Below are 18299 nucleotides of genomic sequence, written 5' to 3' on the forward strand. Positions count from 1 at the left end.
GGCTCAGGCCCCCACCACAGATCGTACGGGGCGTCGGCCCCATCTCCTCTCGTCACCGCCAACGAAGAAGCTCTCGTCATCCAGAATGACGAGGTTCGCGGGGTAGCGACGTGCAGCAACAAGCCGAGGTCTGCACCACCTGAGAAGAATCGCTACCCTGAGTCGCCAAGCTGCGAGTGAAGCCAACAAAGACACCAACGTCCACCCTGCCACGAACGAAACATCGCTCCTCGTCAGAGTGACGACCAGCGATCAACCCGCAGGAAAGGCGGAGATCGCCAAGCGAGCAAAGCAGAGAGCGCGAAGCAGTGGAGAAAGCCTGATCGAACGGCTGTGAGGAAGAAGACAGCGCCATCGAATGCACCGTGTGTTTGAGGGCACACCTACCAACGACCAGTGTAAACAGACAAGACGTCCAGAGCGACGGCGAGCATCGTGCCAACTCGTCATCTAGCAGTAGAGGGAGAGAGAGCGCAAGAGCAGCACGACTCGGACGTCACCGGGCGTCACCGAGCGTCGTGCCAACTCGTCATCCAGCAGTAGAGGGAGAGAGAGCGCAAGAGCAGCACGACTCGGACGTCACCGGGCGTCACCGAGCGTCGTGCCAACTCGTCATCTAGCAGTAGAGGGAGAGAGAGCGCAAGAGCAGCACGACTCGGACGTCACCGGGCGTCACCGAGCGTCGTGCCAACTCGTCATCTAGCAGTAGAGGGAGAGAGAGCGCAAGAGCAGCACGACTCGGACGTCACCGGGCGTCAACGAGCGTCGTGCCAACTCGTCATCCAGCAGTGGAGAGAGAGAGAGCGCACAAGCAGAGACGCGTCCGAGCGAGGGAGCAGCAGGGGCTCGCGGCGGCCACGCCCAACCCAGAGAAAACTTCTGGCCGCTGTTTGTATCCTCCTACACCACACAAGCTAACGACACAATTAATATTACGAGGGGACAACGCACACACAGCACGCACACGAATAAGAAAAAAAAATTGTCTTTGCGTTTCAAAAAGGGTTGCCATTTCGAGGTGGTGCGTTCAATATCAACTGATCGTGCAAAGCAGTTGCTGCCGTCGAGTTACATGAATAAATGTTTTAGTCATTCATTTTCGTTAACTGCATAATCTCGCCAATGAAGAAGTATTTTTAGTCATTCAATTTCGTTAATTGCATAATCTTGCCCATGAATTTATTGACGCATGTCTGACCTGCATGCTAGAATGTCACGTGTTTGTTTAGAATAAAATTGTTATCACAGAAGCATATCGTGTGTTCTTTCCAAGTCCATGCAAAACTATCTTATTCTTGATAACTGTATCCTGTGATGAGATCTGAAACTGGAGACCTAAAATAACATAAACACACTAAGATAATCGGTAAACGTTTAATCGATGATAATCGTGTTATCCTGATTGATATAACACTGGATAAACGAAGCTAAGCCTAATTATCATAACTGCTCACAGTAACATAATCGCAAGCATCCGCATAAATTACTACGATTATCTCCGCGATTATCATTATTTATGCATATAATTACACACATTATCATACTTTATGCATGTTAATACACACATTAACATAATTAATGCGATTTGCGAATTTTTTGGAAAATTATTAATTTTTATTATTTTTATCAAAATTTCATAACCCAACACATACAACAGTGCGTCACGCTAACGCGGACGCACTCTCCAGGCTGCCACCCGTTCCCCCGTGCACTTGTGTGACGGGTATGCACCGCTGTGCGGCACCGCTCGCTTCGCCCTGTCCGGTTATGGGGGCGATGACGAAAGAGGATGACCAGAAGGTGTCGGTGGACACTGACGATACCCTACAGCTGCCGCACTCGGTCTGGCTGCGCGAGCAGGAGGCTGATACCTCGCTTGCTCCGTTTCGGAAATTGGACGGCAAACAAAAAGCTAAATTGGCGGGTTGGAAGTGGCAGATGTTCCGGGGCAAGGCGGGTCTATTGATGTGCTCCGACGGGTTGCCTGACCGACCACGCTTGGTCGTGCCTACTTCCCTCCGCTACGATCTGCTTCGCGCCCTGCACGCTGACAAATTGATGCATCTCGGTGTGCAGAAAACTTTGGCCGCGACGCAGAAAGATTTCTTCTGGCCCGGCATGACGGCAGACGTTAATGACTTTGTCCGCTCATGCCAGGAGTGTGCAAAGAGGAAACCGCCTCGGAAACAGTATGTGCCGCCATTACGTTCCATCGAGGTGTCACGCATCAACGAGTTGGTTGCACTGGACATTCTCGGCCCGTTCCCTCCATCGGCTAAGGGCAAAAAATACCTTCTGGTAGGGGTGGAATATTTTTCCAGATGGCCGATAGCCTGGCCTCTGCCCGACCAGACGGCCGCGTCCATCACCGATGCTTTCTTGAACGGGTACGTCATGGATAAAGGGGCACCCGAGAGGCTGCTCACAGATCAGGGACATAACTTCTCCTCCAAATTACTGAAGGAAGTTTGCGAGGCGTTGGGCACAAAGAAGATCCGCACTTCCCCGTACCACCCTCAGACGGATGGTATGGTGGAACGTTTCAACCGCACCCTCTCGGCTATGCTTTGTCACACGGTGAGTGAAAAGCAAACTGATTGGGACCTGCACATACCGGGCATCTTAGCGGCATACCGCATGGTTCCACACGTGTCCACGGGATACTCACCATTTTTACTGATGTATGGCCGTGAGAACGTACCACCCATTGATGTACAACTGGGTACGCCGAGTAAACAACCGTCCCGCTCCTTGCCTGATCATGTACGGGACTCGCTTGAACGGGTTACGGAGGCACGAGAGGCTGCCAGGTGTGCGACAGCCCGTGCACAGGCAAGGAACGAGAAGTATGCGCGTCGATCGCATACTCACGTGTCCTGGTCAGTGGGCGACCTGGCATGGCTCCACTGCCCTCAAGTGCTGGTGGGCACATCCCCTAAACTGCACAGGCCGTGGCGGGGGCCTGTGACGTTGGTGGACATTCGGAACTTACAGAGTGTTCGCGTCCAGTATGGAAAACGTTGGTGGTACGTCCATTCGTCGCGACTTAAACCCTATGTTAGTCCGCGTGTTGATCCCTCATCCCCACTCGCTGGCCTGCCGGGATCTGATGTGCCGGATGTGCCGCTTGCCTCGCCCGTTGATCCCCAGGGGGACTGTTGTGTGCCTCCTGCAGATGAACAGGTTCTGAGGGCTGGAAAAGCCCCTGAGGCCCCCCCCCTCAACGGGACCTGGCCTGGACATGACCGAAAACGACCAATCTTCTTCTTCACGCCTACCCCCTCCTGTCACACCGGCGACGAGGCGACCATGCGCAGGAAGCGGAGAGGGCCCCGCGTCGCGCACGCGATCCAAATCTCTTCCATTTCGTTAGCGTTTGAGTGTCTCGCTAATCCTTCCCTGTCGTTACCGCGCTGCAGGGGCGCCCTAATGTATGTCTGATTGTACTGATTGTTCATGGGTGATTTTGTTAAGTGTTGTGCGGCGCAGGAACGCCGTTTCACCCCTCGTTGTTAATGCGCCTCGGTGCCCTAATACGTTTTTTTATGGAATCGGTTGATCGCCCCTTTTCCCAGCCGAGTCGGCTGATTTTTTTCACTGGGGGGGGGGGGGGGGGGGGTGATGTAATAAGAGCCATGTAGGGCTTACGTGGCGATTGGCTTGCCGGTCCCGCTGTGTAGCCAATAAGGGGAGAGACAGGGAGCATGGCCTCGGCGTGATCACGGCACGTTAGCTAGGGTCATTGGCTTGGCCAAGTTGAGTCTCAGCTAATGGGAAGCTGGATCAGAGGCGTGGTCCCGGCATTGACGGGGAATGATCTGGAACGGGCTGGGCGGACTACGGATGATTGGCTTGGGGGTACCACGTGACCGAGGGATGAAGAGGGAGAGAGACGAGGAAGTCGGGAGCAGACCTGGGAATGAAGAGAGCAGGAGCCATGCGCGTGCGGGCTCTGAGCGCCACGTGCGTGGGTGACTGAGTTGATTGTCTGCCCGCTTCCCGTTGCCTGTCAGCAACGGGGAGTGCGTGTAACTGTGGAAGTGAAAAATAAAGAACTGATTCCAAGAGCCGTCTCGAGAAGGTTTATTACATATGTATTAACATTTTTATTCATTTTAATATTGAGAACCAAAGGAGTGCAAGGCTGCAGTCAACGTTAAGAACCACTGCTGTCAACGTTGCGGGGGCCATCCCATTGCGTGAATCATGGTGGTCCAGATGTCTGGTGACTGGTGTTGAATATATTGTCATTTAAAGAATATATTAAAAAAATATTGATAAAATAATATATTACAGAAACTAAAATTACGTAAAATATGTTAAAGTATGTAATTAATTGGGATTGACAAAAAATGTTTGTTAAGTGTAATTAGGAATCTCTGTGTATTTTTTTTAATGATTAATGTGTATTTGTGATTCTGTGTTGTCTAGGGGCATGTACGTGTCATTATGTTTTGTGCGATATCATTGTGTAGGGGTATTGACGTATGATTTTGTGTGCGTTAATATTATTACGTAGTGCAATAATTATTGGCTCTCTCGTTGTCGAGGGGTATGTGAGTGTGATTGTGTGTTAGTGATTATGTGTTTGTGTGTGCAGTTATCACGTGGTGCTATTACATTATTAGCATTGGCTCTCTCGTCGTCTAGGTGTTTGTTTCACCGATCGTGATAATATCAATGATTCTCTCTCTGATTTTATGATCGCTTTAACATTCATGATTCTCGCTTTAACAATTACGCGTGTAATTACGTCAGGTCTCGGGATTCAGATCTCACCGCAGGAGACAGCTCGTCATTACAACAATGATGCATGAGAAAGGAAAGAAGCAAACGGAAACCTGGTTTTAATCTAAGCTACTTTAATATCAACATATTCTAATATCCAGAACTCTTATCAGCAGGAAATAATAGCAACGACAGTACCCATGCAAATATACCTACTCATCAATCCATATTGAATGATAAAAAAGAAGTATTGGCTAATATTCACGATCACGTGATAAAAACACAATAGGCAGATCCTAAAATAACAATATTCGTACGGAAAGCGTGTCCTAAAATGTGTATCAAATGTTTAGAAGCATCAACAATCGGATCTTACGATCACGTGATTAAATAATATTTACAGGCGAACCCACAACAACAGTATCAATGTCAGCATACGTGTTCAAAAACAGTATCCTTATCAAATGTTTAAAAGGCATCAACGATCAGATTTGCAATGTTATACGATTGAAAGAAAACAAACCGCTAATATCAAAATTATCGTATTCATGCAGTCATGTGGGTTAAAATTAAACAATCGACTGTTTCATGGTACCTCGACCACACACAATTCCCTTGTTGTGGTGTGTGAGGCGTGCAAGCTGAGATTCTTATTAGCCCACAACCTGTACAAGGTACGGTTACAAACAGTGAGTGAGTGTCAAGTTCATGTTTCTCCTCCTTTCTTCTTTCTGACCAACACCTCAAGTCCCACAACGAAGTTGCAGCACGGCAGGCTTGGTCCACAATTGCAGTGCGCTCGCGGCCCTGCTGCTCGCCGCTCCATCGCACCGTTGTCTGTGCATCGTGCTCGCTCCATGCTGGAGGGTGCTCGGGGCTCCCGAGTCGGCACGCTCGTGGTCATCCGCTAGCTGCTGCGCTGCACGGCTTGCAGGTGATCTGCACGCCAGGCTCCATCGGCAGTTGCAGTGCTCTGTGGCCACGCTGCTCCTCGTTCCTTGTCAGCAGCTGCCTGCTTCGCGCGAGCACCCTTGGTGCCCCCCCTCCCCTCCCTCGGAAGGTCTCCTGCTGTGCGCCGTTGTCTCACTGCTCCTCGCTCTCTCCAGAACTTATCAAGACTCTTGTCATCAGGGTATCAGTCACGTGGTCAACATAACTTGTCCAGCCTATAGCTTGGACAACATTGCATGCATTGTAGTAGGTTTTTACCCTTTTAAACTGGTACAAAACTGACACCTTTATTCAAGGCATCATGTTTGCAATAACCACAACACAAGTAGTCAAAAAAGCAAACAAAAAGAAGCAACTCTGATAATGATAATAATATGCACTGTCCTTGAAGTTGATTGGTCCACACCTGAGACGGCTTTCTTTAGAGTCTAGTCCCCATTGGTGTTGGACCAGATGACACCAGAAGGCGTACAACTCAAACACAGTGCAATATCAGAGTATTGAGAGCTCGTGGTAAGCATTCTCGATATTGGTATATAACTAAAATCTCCACTTAACTTCTCACACCTCTTAGCTTTTCACAACTCTTAGCTTAGTACAGTACAACTTCTCGAAGTCCTCGACTCTGCAAGTGACTCAAAACATTAAGGAAAAACGTAGAATAAAACTGTCAGCGAAACTCAGAGTCTGACAACGCAGAATTCAACACTTAGCAACACAGAGCATTTGCCTCTGCAAGACTCGACACTTATGATTGGTTTCGAGGACCATACCCCGGAATTAGCCTCTGCAAGACTGACTTGTCTGATTGTCATAAATTGTCATATAGGGACTTCTTCCCTAAGACACATCAAAAGCCAAAAGCTCGTCCTCCTATCACGCCCCTTGCATTGATCTGATCAGCTGAGTTGCCCCTTTGTTCTGGCTGCCTGGACATCCTGACACCTGATGTCATGACCCCTCTAAAACTCCCCTCCCTCCCTCCAGAGGTCATCCCAAGATTGTGTGAGCGCAGATGTTCCTAATTGTCCCTGGTGTGGTGTGTGTCTGTAGCCTTGTTTATTGTGATACGGCCTTCCCCCCTCTTTAGGTCGACTCATCCTTAATATGAATTCCTGCTGCAGCATGCAATGACAGTCACTGGGAAGACAAAGGCGGTTGAGCAGGCTCCGATTATACCCCTGGAATACATTTTATTCTGGTCGTGGAGAATGTATATTTCGTATTACGCGTTTTTTTTAGAACGCGCTAAATCCAGACTAATGTAGAGCAAATATGTTACGTTAAAATAGATAATATTTCTTTTAATATTCATTTTTGGAAACGGCATATATCCAACACAGACGGGACACAGAGGACTTTTTATAGAGATATACAGACTATAAACACACAAACTAGAGACACACAGACTAGAGACACACAGATTCATGGCCTGGAGTTTCCAGACGGGACATAGACGGCTTTATACAAGAGGGGCGTGAGAAAGAGAGAGACAGACCGTAGGCCCGTGTGTGAGTGTGTGAGTGAGTGTGTGAGTGAGTGTGTGAGTGAGTGTGTGAGCATGGGTGTTGAGTAGCCGTATGTGTGAATGCGAAACAACAACGCAGGTGAAGTAAGCGGTGGGTGCGGCTGTGAATGGTCGGCACGGGAATCTGCAGTCTCGGACAAGGTGAGAGACGGAGACATCCCCAGCAGTGGGTGATGGAGGCAGGTAGAGTTGGTGATAGATTCACACTGCTAGCAAAAGGTTCAAGATTCCAGGATGGGTCACGGGAGGCTACAGAAAAATTCCATCTCGGATGCCACAATGACATTCAAGTAACTCGTCACGTTGGGGTATTTACACGGAGATGGAGTTACAGGACATCATGAGATATCTACAACTATACCAACTATTTATTTTGTTTAACCACGCAAGGCTCACTGAGCAATTTGGCTCATTTTCAGAAACTACCTGGCCACAAATGATGGCTTATCACGTTACAATGTATTGCAGCCAATTACTCTGAACGCGTGATGTTGATTGTAAATGCAGAGGGGAAAAAACCGGAGGACCGGGATACAAATTCACGCGACCATGGAGAGAGAGAGAGACGCAAACTTTAATTCAATATAGAGCAGGCGTCAGGGTAGGGATCAAACCCACCACCTCCTGTATACCAGGCGAGGGAGATCACATCTTGATACCAACTTGCTGTAGAAGGATGAGTTTATCTCTCGACACTCATCGCACGAATGAGCCACCGCAGCTCAGCCTCACCAATTTATATTAACAGCACTCATTTCTTTAAATGTCAAGGTGTGTACAGTAGCCGTGTTCACCTTGAGGCTGCTGTTTGTGCACCTCGGGGCGCAGGTTCACATTCCAGGCAGTGACTCGTGATGTCAGTGACGACAATGAAAATATTTTAAACATTCTATTTCCTTCACCGTCGCTATAAGAGAGACGTCCTGGTCCAGCGTCTCTCTGAGCCACACAGCGAGCGATCCCAGCGAAGTCATGGGTCACGGTGAGCGCGACTCCCAGTGAGAGTGTGGATAGTGAGCTGCGCTGCACCATCTGCCTGGGCACATTCGTCTGCCCCTCCACGATGAGCTGCGGACACTCGTTCTGCCTCCGGTGCCTGGAGGCCGCCTGGGAGACGGCGAGCAGCTTCAGCTGCCCGCAGTGCCGAGCGACCTTCCCTGTGCGACCCCAGCTGAGGAGGAACGTGGCCCTCGCCAACCTGGCGGAGCAGCTCAGAGTTGGAGACGGGATGGCCGCGGCCGTCGTGTGTGACAACTGCAGTGATGGCCAAACTTCTGCAGCGAAGACCTGCCTGAGATGTGAGATGTCCTACTGTGCGAGGCACGCAAGGCCTCACTTGGAGAATCCCAGGCTGAGAGACCACGTCCTGGTGGCTCCCACTGCGAACCTGGAGGAGCGACGGTGCAGCGAGCACAGACAGGAGCTCATTCTTTACTGTGAACAGGATGAGATCCCGGTCTGCCTAGTCTGTGCCGTCACTGGGGACCACTCCGGGCACAGAGTCATCACAGTGGAAAGAGCGCAACAGACAAGACAGGTGAAGTGTCATGTTCCATTGTAATCCCCATTGTTACAGGAGGTTGAGAGATTCACATCAGTAGGTCGTGACCCCTCACTTCGACCAGGTGAGCTCCTGTTAATACCAAACCTCCCTTTACAGGGAGACATAGGTAGAGGTGGCAGGGTGGCTCAGACGTCAGAACATTGAGATGGTAACGCTGTAATTCTGAGTTGGAATCTAGTCGGCCGCCCATTGTTTAAACCGGATTCTCAAGTTTAGTGAGTTGATGGTCTAAGCTGAGTCAACATTTGACAGCACGTTAAATAATATTTTGGGTGAGAATTCAAAATCTTAGTTTGAATAAGTGAGAAACGTTGCTATGTATAGCAGGGCGTGTGAGAAGCTGCTACACCCATCGCTGGAAGAGGCTTAAAACATAATTAAGCATGTACGTGATATTTTGTCGATAATGTTATCTAACAAGATATTGCATTTCTCCACGGTAGTTCTCATTGGATTATTCGTCTCAATACATGACAGGGACAGTGCAGTCGGGATACAATTGTGGGGAAAGTAAAAATATTAATGGAGACGTACGCAGAAATATAATGACAACAGATGTGTGTATGTGTGTTGAACTTGTATTGTAGCAAACCGTGCTAATCAGAGAAACGGGATGATCTATCAGTGATCCACCAATGGCATTGGCGAGCACCGCGTATTTATTAATTTATCTACCACATGCAGGAGGAGCTCAGAGTCAGAAAGGAGGGTAGAGAGGAGAAGAGGAACACGGCGGCGTCACGGACACGGACCCTCAGGGACGACTTCTGGCGCGTGGAGGTACAGAGAGAGATGGCAGCCGCACAAATCCCTCTTCTGGTTTGCCTACGAATTGTATTTCATTAAACTTCGCTCTTATCATTGACGAGTACTGACACACACTTTGGCATGGGATATAACTTCGGTGATTTCAAGCGAATCTTTTCCCAATGACAACTCGCTTGCTGCCTACTTTAAATCAACAAAATCAACGACATCAAACTGTAACGGAGCAAAGTGTGAGTTCAGCACTTTTTTAAAGCCCATTTTTTGAGCGCATAAGCTTCATGAAATTTTAATCTTCAATTAAATGTATTGCTTTTGTGTATTTTTACATATCAGGAAAAAAATGTGGGAAACATTACAACCGGTTTAGGACGACCAGATTTGCAAAACATGTTTACTACATGAATAGAAGGCCACCACGGTATGACACAGAAACTTCATTTATGACGCAACTTCCAGGATGACAGCAGTTTTGGTTTGGGGGGCAGAATCGATCCACGCTGGACGATGCGTTGGCGACTTGCCCTGTCGATTCCTTTATTGATCACAACCACGATGCTTGCTATGGAATGTTGCAATTCCTCCCTTCTGGCTTCCCCAAATCTGAACCACATCAACTTAGCCTGAGTACCCGGGAGAGTGGACGTGAGTATTGCCTTCGAAATTAGCATTGTTTGACTCTTTCAGCACATTTTTATTTAAAACAAGAGCAATGTGACGTTTTTTGTTCTGTATATTCGCAGAAACTTTGACACACTTTTCTGGGAATGACCTCGGCAAGAGAATTGTTTAGGTTTAATTCGCATTTTCTTCCCATGCACCGTTTGGTAGATCCAGAGTGGGATGGACAGACAGACAGATGTGAATAATATCCATGAAGATGTTTTTCATTTTCACCAAATAGACACTCAGCAACGTGTAGCTACAGACAGACGTATTTTCTGTAATCTCCTTGCATAGGATATTATATATCCCATTCTCATTCTCCCTGTGCTTTATATGTTCACGAGCTCCCAATGCACACGTCGCTCACCTCCGTGTACAACTGTGCATAATCGAGATATGGTAACAATCATTGCCTGTACGACACCACATTGCGTCGTTGCATAACAAGTGACTCAACAACTCGGCACTGTCTGCGTAGGAGTCTGTGCGTGGGATCAAGGCGCGGATCAGCAGAGAGTTTGAGCGCCGAAGGGAGCAGCTGATGGAGGAGGAGAGGGAGGCGCTGGAGCGCGCGGACGAGGAGGGCCGCTCCGTGCTGTCCCGCATCCAGGCGGACATTGCTCGCTACGAGAGCAGAGCACGCGGCCTGGAGCAGGAGATCAACCAGCTGCGCGCCGCCCTCGCCATGAAGGACCCGCTCTCCTTCCTGCAGGTGGCACCACCTCCATTCACTCGCAGCGGTGGCTAGGAGATGTTAACTACCTCGCCTGCTATGCAGGAGGTCGTGGGTTCTATAACAACCCTGACGTCTGCTGTATATTCGGAGTTTGTGCCTCTCTCTCCTTGTGCATAAGTGGATTTTTTTCCCGGTCCTCCGGTTTTTCCCTCCACATTTCGAATCAACATCACGCGTTTAGAGTAATTTGCTGCTATAAATTTACACATGATGAGCCACTTTCTTGAGTTATCATTTGTGGCAAGGTTACTTCTGAAGCAAAGCTATATAGCTCAATGGGCCTTACCTGGTAAGGTATAAAAACTATGTTTATATTTTAAACTCATAGCCTTGGTTTATCAGAGGGTTTATCTACAACCAGCAGAGGCGCACCACCCTGTGAGACGTTGAAATTGTTGGCAATCTTATTTCAGTGCTTTTCGATTTGGGAGCAAGCGGCGGTGTCCAGAAAATAGATGCGCGTTTGCTTCCGTGTGACATTCAGACCTGGACTTGTCCAGTACAACATCGCCATCTACCTCGCCTGCTATGCAGGAGGTCGTGGGTTCGACCCTGACGATGTCTGCTGTAAATTTGGATGTCTGCTGTAAATTTGGAGTCGACGTCTCTCTCTCTCTCTCTCTGTGATCGCGTTGATTTTTTTCCAAGTCCTCTGGGTTTTCCCACCACATTTATAATCAACATCACCCATTCAAAGTAGTTGGCTGCTATTATAAATGTCCACATGAGCCAGTTTGTTGAGCTATCATTTGTGATAGGCAGCTCGCTACTGAACAAGAGCGACATAGCCAAGTGGGCCATACCTGGTAAAATATTAAATTTAGTTTATTCAGAGTTCAAAAACACGAGTTGTTGAACATGACTTAACCATTTATTTAGCTGCTAGGCTAGACCTATAAAGAGTGGTTTTGTCATTTGTTGGGGTTCGTGTCTCATTAAACGAATCCTGTTTTTTTTATTTTAAAGAACAATAATAGGCTTAACATTACAAAGGCAATGCAAGTATCAAAGTATTAATAGCTCTGGTTGAGCAGTGTTTTTCATCATTCTCGATTTGCTGGTATTTATTAATTCCTTGATCTTCTTGGTTCTTTCGGTAAAGTCACGTAGAAGGTAATAAAATAATAAAAATAAATCATAATAAAATAATTCTCACGACGTTTCGGCCACAACGCAAGCAGCCGTCCTCAGTTGAAGAACATGTCTGTCGATAAGACAGAGTCTAAATGACACGTCTTAGGCTTGGAGTGTCTATTTAAGCTGTGAGGGAGGAGGAAGAGAGCCTTGACAAAAGAATTTGCATATGAAGAGGAATTTAGCATATTTATAGGAAATGCAGGAATGCGAATAGTGCTAATTGTGAAATGCGTGGGAGGTGGGCGGGGGTTTTCAAAGTCATATTATGCCCATGCATTATGCAGGATTAGCAGCATCAAAGGGAGGCAGCAGGGGCAGCACCAACAAAGGGAAGGAATGTGAATAGTATGCAGCTGCAGCAACCAAACAACCACGTAAAAAAACTAAAGTATAAACTACATAGTATCATCAGTATGCCAAATACACTCTCAATAAGCTGAGCTACCAACCGTATGTAATACATTACAATTCTAGGTCGCAAAAAATATAATATGCTTCCAGCTAAACTTTTTAAACTTTTTCCTTACATCACACGGGTAATACATTACAATTCTACGTCGTAAAAATGTTTTAATATGCTTCCATCTAAACTTTATTCTCTTACATCACACGAGTCTACACCGTACTATATACTGCCATAGACAAACCCAACATTAAATTACATACTGTATTGCTATAAACCACCCTAAACCTTATACATTGTTATATTACACTATGTATTATTCTACCCACCCTAATGTATATCACACTGCTATATATTCACTATACAATTACGATACTATATATTACTTTGTACATTGTATTAAGCATATAAATGTTATACTATTTGTTATTATACACTGTACCAATGACCGTCGTGTGAAAGATACTAAGAGGCAGCAACGAAATATGACAATGGGAGAGTATCGAAGCAAAGAATCCATTCCCTGCAGAGAATACAATGCCAGTGAGTGGAACGCGGTCTGAGAGTCACCATAAACGTGAACACAATCAGTTAAGATCCGAAATGGTTTATTACGTCCTTCCAATGATTATTGAGAGTGTATTTGGCATACTGATGATACTATGTAGTTTATACTTTGGTTTTTTTACGTGGTTGTTTGGTTGCTGCAGCTGCATACTATTCACATTCCTTCCCTTTGTTGGTGCTGCCCCTGCCGCCTCCCTTTGATGCTGCTAATCCTGCATAATGCATGGACATAATATTACTTTGAAAAACCCCCGCCCACCTCCCACGCATTTCACAATTAGCACTATTCGCATTCCTGCATTTCCCATAAATATGCTAAATTCCTCTTCATATGCAAATTCTTTTGTCAAGGCTCTCTTCCTCCTCCATCACAGCTTAAATAGACACTCCAAGCCTAAGACGTGTCATTTAGACTCTGTCTTATCGAAAGACATGTTCTTCAACTGAGGACGGCTGCTTGCGTTGTGGCCGAAACGTCGTGAGAATTATTTTATTATGATTTATTTTTATTATTTTATTACCTTCTACGTGACTTTACCGAAAGAACCAAGAAGATGAATCCCTGCAGTCACGAAAGCTTTAAATCGAAATTTAATTCCTTGATGTTCTGCTCCACTGTAAGCGGCAGGCGACTGCGTGGAGGTGGACATCTGTTTAGGATGTCAATGTTAATGTGAAATGCGGGTTTGTGTTTTTCAGGATCCCCTGCATGAGAATCTCAGGTCAGTACAAATCCAGACTCAAACTCGAGCTCTGTCTGCCACCTGGTGGACAAATCAGTGAACGGTCATGATGGGATTCCTAATAAACCCATTTGTATGGAGTTGTATCCCATATTGGACCTGCATTAGACTCTGCGTGTCCTGTGCTGTGTGAGTGGAGGGACTGCACCCTCCATAGACTCTGCGTGTCCCGTGCTGTGTGAGTGGAGGGACTGCACCCTCCATAGACTCTGCGTGTCCCGTGCTGAGTGCAGGATCTTGGACGCGCAGGGAATCCAGGATGCGCCTCCTCCCACATTTAGTCCCCAAGAGCTCACAGAGGCCATCTCACTAGGAGGAGTGAATACGATGCGCGTGGCCCTCTTGTGTGAGTTTCTCTCTGCACTCTGCACTGATCTCTGTCAGCAGCGTTCATGACAAACACAACGATGCAGACCGGCACCGGCTCGGTAGGCTGCTGCCCTTTGTTTAAGACAGGTGGCGTGTCCTTGGGGCGTAAATCTTAAAAAAAAATTAGCAGGTAAAGTCCACTGAGCTATGTAGCTCTTTTTCAGAAGGGAACTGACCACAAATGACCGCTCGGCGAAGTGGATTATTACGTGGATATTTATAGTAGCAGCCAAATTAGCTTAACGCGTGACACTGAGCCTGAATGTGGAGCGGAAAACTGGTGTGTCCCTGCTGTTTGTAGATAAACGTTCTGATAAACCAAGGCTGAGTATAAACTAGGACATTAAAAATACCTTACCAGTCAAGACACACTTAGCTATATTGCTCTTCTTCAGAAGTAACCTTGCCAGAAATTATAACTCAACAGCAAATCACTCTAAACACGTGATGTTGATTCTAAATGTGGAGGGAAAAACCGTAGGACCTGGAAAAAATATACGTGTCCACGAGCAGAGAGAGAAGCAAACTCCAAATATACCTCAGACATCAGGATTGGGATCGAACCCACGACCTCCTGCATACCAGGTGAGGTAGATAACATCAGGCGGATCGAGGGTAAACCCATTGATAAATACAGACATAGTGACACAAAGTGAAACACTGTACATACAGTTCCTGCAAATACAAAGATCCCTGGTGTAGCCTTAATAGACCGTTAGGGCAAGTGCTGTCAGCGAGCAGCAGCACCTATGAAGTCCGGCACGGAATACGAGGGGGTGGGTGGCCAGCACGAGCCCGGCCGCCTTTGTCTCTCTCGTGCCAAATGTTTAAACATCACACCAGCAGAGGGCAGTGCAGCGTGAACCATTGTTGTACTGTACATCTACGCTGCAACGTTCACAAACCCCACCATCGCCAACGCGCACAGACGAGAGCGGTGAAGTATGGTCAAATAACCCCCCCAGGACGTGCACGGCGCGGGGAGGCGCTCATCCAGCAGCGGAGTGACACACAATGTCTGTGCGTGGATGTGAGAGTGTGCGAGGCTGTGGCACAAAATGTCTGTGCGTGGATGTGAGAGTGTGCGAGGCTGTGACACACAATGTCTGTGCGTGGATGTGAGTGTGGGAGGCTGTGGTGGCTATTGTACAGGCGTCGTGTTTGTAGAGAGACGCTGTGAGAGTGGTGTTAACATCGTGGTGCTGGCATAATCACCACTGTTCACTACCACTGCACACACACCCATGGTCATATCAGTGTAGTACTATTGCTATTATTTATTTTTATTCATTATTTTTTCACTAGTTATAATTCACTAATTATTATAAATTTATATTACAATATTCACGAGTGATTAACAATTTGTGTACACAGATACTAACGAATTTTAGTATGTGTACACAGATACTAACGAATATTAGTATGTGTACACTAATTCTAACGAATACTAGTGTGTGTACAGACACTAACAAATATTAGTGTGTGTACACTAATCCTAACGAATATTAGTATGTGTACACTAATACTCACGAATATTAGTATGTGTACACTAATTAATAAATATTAGTATGTGTACACTTATACTAACTAATATTAGTATGTGTACAATAAAACTAATGAAAATAAGCATATGTACACTAATACTAACGAATACTGGTATATGTACACAAATACTAACGAATACTATTATTTGTACACAAATACTAAAGAATATTAGTATGTGTACACTAATAATGACGAATATTAGTATGCGTACACTGATACTAACGAATATTAGTATGTGTAAACAGATTCTAACGAATACTAGTGTAGTGAGTTCAACTGAGTCGCAGACGTACTCTTGGAGGCAACACATTTATTTACACCAACACATGGGGTAACTGCCCCTTTACAGACTAATTACCGATGGTGGTGACCACCAGGCTAACCACACTAGTTACTACACTAGTCACAACGTAACTAGGTACAACAGACCGGACCACAGCTCGGGTCCAGGTCCACTTTTGGAGACTCGGTCGAATGTAGATTTAGACTAAGGTTTCTTCAGGATGAACAACAACGCTGGTCCCTCTGGGGACCCAGCTTATATTATCTGTGGCGTGGCTGGCTCTGCCCTTAGCCACGGCCACCTTCCAGAATCCTCGAGCAGGATCTGGACCTGGATCACGTGATCACCCCTTGCCCCCACTTGGGGCCCCTTTGTAGACTTAACTAGTAACGTGTCCTCTCGGATCAACCAGAGTGCCACGGCCTTTAGTAACCCCATTTCTATGGCCAGCACTCCCACACCCTATCCTGTAGGGCTGGCACTGCACGCCAAAGCGTGGTGCCATCCAGCGCTATCAATCAGCGCTCACCGAGCCCCTCTAGGGCCGGTACTACACCCATAACATTGTGGTGTCCGCGATGTCGTTACATTGCACGCCGTGCCTCTCTAGGGCCGGCACAGAACAGTGACATCCCACGATGTTACTACAATAGTATGTGTACAGTAAAATTAATTAATTCTAGTCCTGTATGTATTTGTTATACGTGTGACAATCACAGCGTTACGTTTCAACGTATCATGTACTGCGGTATGACCACAACAACACAATAGACAACACAACACCAGCGTATGTGTGTGTACACGTCACGTGCAATGCTTGTGCCGCTACTGCGCACACGTCGCCGTGATCGCTGTGTGAGTGTCATCACTGTCCTCACCACAGATGGATGCTCACCGACTCTGGACACAAACTCAGCCTACGACCGCCTCCAGATTTCGTCGGATCTCAGGACGGTGACGCGGAGCGATGACCCCCAGGGTCGCCCCACAACACCCACACCGCTTTGAGTGGTGGTCACAAGCCCTGTGCTCTGAGAGCTTCTCGTCGGGTCAGCACTACTGGGAGGTGGACGTGGGGAGCGCGAGGCTGTGTCGGGTTGGAGTCGTATACGGGACGATCCCACGGAGAGGGCGTGGTGCTGAGTGCATCCTGGGAGTGAGTGGCGTCTCCTGGTGTCTACAGAAACGTGGCGCCAGCTTCTCAGTGCGGCATGACGGGGTAGAGACCTCACTGTCGGTGCCGGAGCCTCCGCGGAGAGTCGGGGTTCATCTGGACTGGGACGCGGGGCTGCTGTCATTTTATAGCGCTGATTCCATGGCGCCGTTGCACTCGTTTCACAAAACCTTCGTTCAGCCACTATATCCTGCGCTGGGAGTTGGGGGGTGGGGTGATGATGATGCCTCAGTGAGGATTGTGAATCTGAGTGGTGCGTCCTGAGACAGGTGAACGTGAACAGCTCAGAGGGCAGACGCCACGACGCACGGCGCTCGCCACCCTCGTCACCGTCACGTGCAGTGCCACGCCCGTGGCTGGCTGGTGGCTGTCGGTGGCTCGGGGCTGCGTGGCTCTCCATCACAACGGGGGGGCTGAGCGTAAACAATCCTCACAATCTTCTAGAGGGGGGGGGGGGGTGATAAAATAAGTACCGCTCTGTGTGTGTGTGAAGCCAGCGTGGATGTATTCACCCTGCCAGAGGAGTGTGACTGGAGTGTAGGGTGCCGTGATTAGCAATGTTGAACTAGGATGCGTTTATACACTGGTGGTGTCATGGGTTGTGAGAGAAACACAACAACAATAATATTATATTTTCTATGTTCTTTCGGTAAAGTCACGTAGATAGAAAAAAGAAAAAATAAGAAAAATATTAAAAATGTAATAATAAACATTAAATAAAAATGTAAAATGTGAAACCATAATATCATGACGTTTTGATCGCAACACACGCGGCCGTCATCAGTCAAGAAAATCTTTACGTCATGACAATAATATTATTGAATTTTTAAAAGTATAAATGTCCACGTATGACTGTTGCAATGTAACGCTTGTATCATCGATTCTACAATAAAAATACAGAATACAAACAACAATGTAGTTGTGTACAGCGTCATTCGTGCTCACTGCATCCCGCAACGCCGTTCATTAAACACGAGGACCAAATCCTCTACACAGCCACTGCCAAGCAAATTAAATCTACAAATTAATAAACAAATAGAGAGACGGCGCCAAACACAAAAGGCGCATACAATGTCCGAGCTGTTCAAGTTGTCTGCTGCTGCGTCATGGACGTGGTGACGTCACCACTCTCACCCCCCC

General features: G+C 47.2%; 1 protein-coding gene across 1 annotated transcript; it reads left to right on the forward strand.

Moving 5' to 3' along the window:
• Window positions 1-8160: 8160 nt before the first annotated feature.
• Window positions 8161-17577, forward strand: LOC133359712 (E3 ubiquitin/ISG15 ligase TRIM25-like). Its single transcript, XM_061578233.1, is given in 7 exon segments — window positions 8161-8744; window positions 9456-9551; window positions 10681-10914; window positions 13745-13767; window positions 14022-14134; window positions 16869-16969; window positions 16971-17577. Coding segments are annotated over 7 exon segments (1494 nt in total). The 5' UTR covers window positions 8161-8270; the 3' UTR covers window positions 17424-17577.
• Window positions 17578-18299: the final 722 nt, after the last annotated feature.

The sequence above is a fragment of the Lethenteron reissneri genome, chromosome 65 (assembly GCF_015708825.2).
Source record: "Lethenteron reissneri isolate LAM-NWPU_2019-01 chromosome 65, ASM1570882v1, whole genome shotgun sequence".
Classification (NCBI taxonomy): Eukaryota; Metazoa; Chordata; class Hyperoartia; order Petromyzontiformes; family Petromyzontidae; genus Lethenteron; species Lethenteron reissneri.